This window comes from Electrophorus electricus, chromosome 3 (genome assembly GCF_013358815.1).
Source record: "Electrophorus electricus isolate fEleEle1 chromosome 3, fEleEle1.pri, whole genome shotgun sequence".
Lineage (NCBI taxonomy): Eukaryota > Metazoa > Chordata > Actinopteri > Gymnotiformes > Gymnotidae > Electrophorus > Electrophorus electricus.
In genome coordinates this window covers 16,855,001-16,861,036 of record NC_049537.1, presented here as the reverse complement: position 1 = coordinate 16,861,036, position 6,036 = coordinate 16,855,001, and the positions used below count along the sequence as shown (strand labels likewise).

At 42.1% G+C, this 6,036-nt stretch overlaps 1 protein-coding gene across 1 annotated transcript in view; it reads right to left on the bottom strand.

Moving 5' to 3' along the window:
* Nucleotides 1-2,215: 2,215 nt before the first annotated feature.
* Nucleotides 2,216-6,036, bottom strand: part of mtss1 (MTSS I-BAR domain containing 1) — a 42,592-nt gene continuing 38,771 nt past the window's right edge. The window contains 4 exon segments of the mRNA XM_035524111.1: nt 2,216-3,085; nt 4,976-5,256; nt 5,616-5,642; nt 5,979-6,036. The exon segment at nt 5,979-6,036 is cut by the window's right edge and continues 99 nt beyond it. Of these exon segments, the coding sequence (XP_035380004.1) occupies nt 2,393-3,085; nt 4,976-5,256; nt 5,616-5,642; nt 5,979-6,036 (1,059 nt within the window). The 3' untranslated portion in view covers nt 2,216-2,392.

Here is a 6,036-nt window from a genome sequence, read left to right as displayed (position 1 = left end):
AAGAAAAATAAAAAGAGATAGAGCGCTGTGGAATATGATAAAGAAAAGCAAATTGTGTAAGCCCTACCCTATAAGGACGTGCACACAGATTAACTCAAACATCCCTGTGAGACATTAACAACAAACATCACTTTATAAGTTTATGTCCACAGGTTTTCCAATCTCATGAACATGTTAGAGCAGGAAACTAAATGAAGCATGGCACCAGCTGCTGCCAAGTGAGAATATGGACTATATTCACAGAAAAGTGTCTCAAACCAGACTGCTCAACAGAATTATATCAGGCTATATGAAAAGCCTATCAATTTCCAAATGTCTCATATTTTAAAGCATTATTTCTGAGGATCCTTTGTTATGTATATGATGATAATCAGCCAAATCAATGCAAATGTCCTTTGACCTGTGCTTGCTTTAACGAATGTGACAGGAATTTCAAATTAGGCCCTGACCCAAGTTAGACCATAGACATGAATGGTCTTCAGCTTTACTAACACTAGAGTGCTTTACATTGATATAAGGCTCACAATGTCAAAAAATGGTGGCTAGACAAATGTAGGGTGATGGCCATGGCAATGTACATTTTGTCCAAAAGCTGATAACCCGCATGAGCATTTTTTGTGAATGAGGCCAACAAAGCAAGTAGAACTACGATGAGTGCAACCAGTCCAAACAGAAAACCCTAAAGTCATTCTCACTTCAAATCAATTTTTCAGGAAATGCAGGTAAATTGGTATTAAACAAAAACTTAAAATGTAAGAACGCTGGCAGAAGAACGACATAAAACATGTTTCTTTACAGCACATCTTATAAAAGACTTTGCCTCAAATGCCAAGGACAACAGGGAAGAAAAACATACAAACGCTTAAATCTACAGTGGAAACGAAAAAATAATTATTCTGAACAACATAGCAAGTCAACATTTCAAAACCACAAAACACCATGAAACCACAATGTGGACATTCCTGCCATAGTTCTTTGATGTCAGTATTCAGTCCAGCAGGTTTCTCAAGCATGCCATCAGGAGAGGGTGACGAACTGCTGATTTTCCGTTCTAAAAGATTTCAAGAAGCTTGGTGTTTGCAGCGGTACATGGGTGTGAGGTTTAATTACAGCCCTGCTCCATTGTTGTTCAATTTGATAAAGTCTAGTGGGTCCCAACCTCAAAGGGAAGACTTGCTTTTCAACTGGCCCATTTCAAGGGGAATCACAAATACCAACAGCAAACTAGACCAAAAGTTATGTTGTCCTTTTGAAGAATAATAATTGTATCAAGAACGCATGGACATGTATATTGCTCTAATATAAAACATTTCTAAATCATACAACAGGCTTACTTGCCAGTGTAAAAGCTAAACGACTAGTTGCTAATTCTGTATTGGTGTCCTTGGCTCTGTGCATTTCATAACTTTAACATTTCATAGCATTAACCTGAATGCCTCTTTTTAAAAAGCAAAAAAGAACTCTAAACTATTTCAGAAAACAAATTATATATACTGACAAACTCAAGAATTATTTAAATAACCATTTTCCAGAAAAACATATCCCCAATTCAGTATCTAGTCTTTGAAAACAGAAAAATATCAATGGGTTATAACTATTTTAGGTATTTCCACAACCCCCAAAACACTTTTGTTGCAATTAACTTTGACAGAAATGTTCATGAAGAGTCCTGTCACTTGCCTTTCCATTATGGTCAAATGATTTGTACTATTCCAAATCAAATAAGGTCACAGATAAAAGCCACAGTGCTGCTTCATGGATGCCTCATATGTTCAGATACAAGCAAGAGAAGAACGGTTCACTTTTCCAGCTCTTCGGTTATTAAAGCAGCTGCTTTCACCCACCCACCCACCCCACCCCTCTACTTTTGTTTAATAATCTAAAGTAGTCTTTGGGCAGATAAAGGCAGCAAGGCCATGTTCTATTACCCTGCAGATAAAACTATACAAAAATAGATGCTCAAGACTCACTTAGTCAAATAAAACAACCAACCAAACAAAAAATTACAGTAAAGTCTTTCCATTGTTCACTAATATATACAAACTCAGATTTTACTTTATTTCTCACTATAACCGTACAATAAGATTGAGGAAAGAAACATCATTTGCTCAATGAAGATATATAAAGAATTAATTTTAATAAATCTTAAATTCCAATCCTCACTGTGTGTCTATCTCCCCCCCCCCCCCCCCCCACCCAAAAAAAAAAACAGATTATCTTTAATTTATTGAGCGTGGACATTCATACGGACATGGCACTGATTAAGAGGCGTTGCCATGAAGTTCCCTTATTTTAGCACAGTGTAGCTGAACTCCCTTAAAACCAAACAGTACCAAACACAGGAAAACAGAATGTTAACCTAGCCCAGAAGACACAATGAGGCAGTGTTCGCTCAGTTGAGATAGTTGGCAGTGATTAGAGGTGCTGAGCGATCGTTGGTAAGCGTCCTGCGGAGCTTCACGCCCCTGCGGATCATGCTCAGCATGTCACCGCCGCCGGCTGGGATGGCGGCGGTGGCGGGGGCCACTCTGGCAGGCGTGCCTTGGGTAGGCCTACCAGAGCTGCTGTGTGGTGCCGTGGTGTGCTGGGATCCTTCATGCTGCCGGTGGGCCTCCTGCTGCGTTGGCTGCTGCTGTAATTGGTGGTGCAGACGCTCTGGGTGGGGCTGCTTGAGGAGCTGTGCGTGCTGAGCCGGTCTGTGCTGTGGCAGGTGCTGATACTGTGGTTGGCTGTAGTTCTGCTTGTGTGCAGGGTTGTGCTGCTGTGGATACTGTGGCTGTTTTGGTGGCGGCTGAGGCTGCTGGCTGGCGTACTGGTGATGCGGTCTCTGCTGCTGCTGCTGCTTACTCGTTTGATAGTTTTGCTCGCTGTTGCCTCCTAGTGGAGGCCCTGGGAACATCGCATAGTAAGGAGGTGGCATTGCGCTCAGGCTCTGGGTGGAGATGCAGAGTGAGTGTCTGGCGTGGGCCAAGTCTGAGCCGTGAGGCTGGGGTGTTTGGGCTGGTGGTGGCATAGTTACTGCCTCCTCACGCTCACTGCGGCCAGGACCCAAGCCTACTGTGGACACAGACGGCTTCAGGGGCACCTAGAACATAGATGGAGCATACTGATACGCTATCGTTAAAATTATATGCTTTTTTAAAACGTAAGTTACATTAAAACATAAAAGACTAACTAATCAACAAAAGTACAGAATAATTTCCGTTCTGCATAATTAAACTGATCAGCCTCCTTGGACATGACGTGACACTAAAGATGTCAGATGCAGTAATTTTACAGCATTTAGCAAATGCTCTTATCCAGAGCGACTTACAAAAGCGCTTTGTCATTCACTCATAAAATACATCCTAGCCAGTACAGCAGGTTAGAGTTCAAGATGCCATTGAAAAATATTATAAATATTTAGGGTTACTGTAATTATGTAGGTATAATATATGTAGACGCTATCTTTTATTTAGAACCTACAATTAATCACAATTTTACTAAAACACTTAAAAATTAAATAAACATAAGTACAATACAATTGTTAATTTTTCCACTGTAGGGTACTCTGGGATATGTGTGTTATATCACTTTGGAAGTGTAGACATTTTTAGCTGAACTTAAGTATTTTTAAATTGGTTAGTTGCTTCTAGTCATATTAACTGTGAAAACATAAAAGAACTTTGATGCCTGATTGTAGCCTTTACTCTGGCCTTTAGCAACAAGACTTTTTACTCTTTTTACTGAATGACACAGTCACCATGGAGAATGTTCCGAGTCACCCCATTCCTGTTCCACACAGTAGTCCACATGAGCCAAAATGGGAATATGACATAAGTGACTGGGCTCAACAAGCCTATGGCTTTTAGCCACTGTTCCACCAGATGGGAGCAGTAGTCACAAATTTATACTCATCTTCTAAAAGAGGCATTTTACGTTTGCTCTTACTGCTACTAAATGCTTCAAACCAAGTGCCAAATATCCTGAAGACCTCAGATATGCAAGGCAAATGTAACTTAGGGGCTCGACCTTGCATTTTGGTGCTGGTAGACTGGGATGTCGGACCACGGGTAATGATGGACCTTATTAACTTCCTTGGATAGCATGGGCCCTCTAAAAGCCTCTGAAATAAATAGATGTTGGTTTTCTAATTTTGTGTTATCACAGAAATAAATAATACGATTGCAGAACTTTTATCTAGGGATGGTTGGAGGTCCATTAGGAAATGTGTGCCCAGAGCACCATCCACTACTGAACATGCAGACACACAAACTTTCATGCACACATTGGTGGGGCAAGACTGCAATATTAGCAACAGTGTCAAAAAGATGGTGAACACAATCTAGAACAATGTTAAAAGTCCAGTGAAGATAGCCAGCAGTAAGCACAGTAACACAAACATGACAAAAGAACATTGAATGACCTGCCTCTAAAAATCACCAAGAACCATTAACCTCAAAGATGCAGAAAAATACTGTTCTTTTGAACAGGTCAGAGTAATGGAAGTTATGAAAAGCTTGAAATGCATGCCAGGGACAAAACCAATGCCAAACTATAGCACACCACATCTCACTCTCTCACACAACCTCACAAGAAATATCTGGAGGTAGCATCATGGTTCGCAACTGGCCTTTAAGTGATCCCTTCTGTGATTTAGTGCAGAACCCTTGCAACCCTAGCTGAAGAAAACAGCACCACAAATGATCTTATAAACATCGCATTGGCCAGTCATCTCTATGCTGAAAGCAGGATAAAACACGTGCCAAAAGCCAGACCTCTGATTCCTTCTTAGCGTTTTATCATGTGTCATTTGATCTAAGCTGCCTGAATATGCTACATTCTTCTAGAAGCCCCCCCCCCCATTGGCAACTCCCTTTAAAAAACAAGACATCATCATAATCATCATCATCATCATCATCCAACCCCAGACAAATCTCACACAAAACCTTACATGCGAACAGGCCGGTGCATGTAGCCTGGCGGGCTAAAGTACCTGTGGTGTGCAGATGGGTATGGGCACACCACCGCTGATGGTGCCCCGCCGCGCCACGCTGGGCTTGCTGGAGGGTTTGCGGCGGATGGTGGCCGTATGTGGCTGGCGTGGCAGGGGCTCGGGGTCGACTAGCAGGCTGACAGTGGACGCCGGCCGTCTGCTCTGGAAGAGGTTGCGGTAGTTCAGGCTAAGGTCACTGTTGCGCGGGACGGTGCAGGACTTGTCGAAGTCTAACTGACTGCAGGCATCGTCTCCGCCGTGAAGAGAGATGTAGTCATAATCTGAAAGGAAAGGAAGACAGAGGAAGAGGAGGCAGTGAGGAGAGCATTATCAGTATGATCAGTATTTAGAAGGTTTTTATCAGACGTCACATGTGGGGCAAGCTCGAAGGCAACACTGAAGGGCTTAACATGCAAGAGTGGACTTTTCTGGGATGCGCAATGGAAACTCTCCACAGATGTCTTAATGCACACATACACGCACGCACACATGCACCCACACACAGGCACAATATATTGCACTGTGTACAATGGTATTGCTTCACTGAACAGAGCCTTTTTGAAAAGGTCTGACAGTTCATGATTAACAGAATGAGAAATCAAATCACATCCAATCTGTACAGTACCAGCAAGAAACCTACCATATAGAGGAGGTTCTTTCTTTACTGCTGTAAAAAAACAATAAAGTGCATTTAACTCGTATAAAAAAAAACCCCACGGAGCCACATTAACAGCGATCTGGTATGAGATGCGAGTCTGCTATATTTTGTCCCACGTAAAACATGTCAAACTTTGCCATATATAATCTTCAGATTGTTGCCCATAGTGAGTGATGTCAGTGTTTGACATGCACCACACTCCCCAGCAAAGATGAGGGCAGAGGAAAATACAATCACAAAAGTGGTTTACTTATTAGTAATAAGCAATGATCCAAAGATAGAAAATACACACACACTCCAGGGACGTGCATTTGAAGAGGGGTTCATGCATGTGTGTGCACTCACCATGCTGTGAGGGTATAGTGTCTTCGGAACAGGATGGTGTCGTTGTCTGGGTGCTATA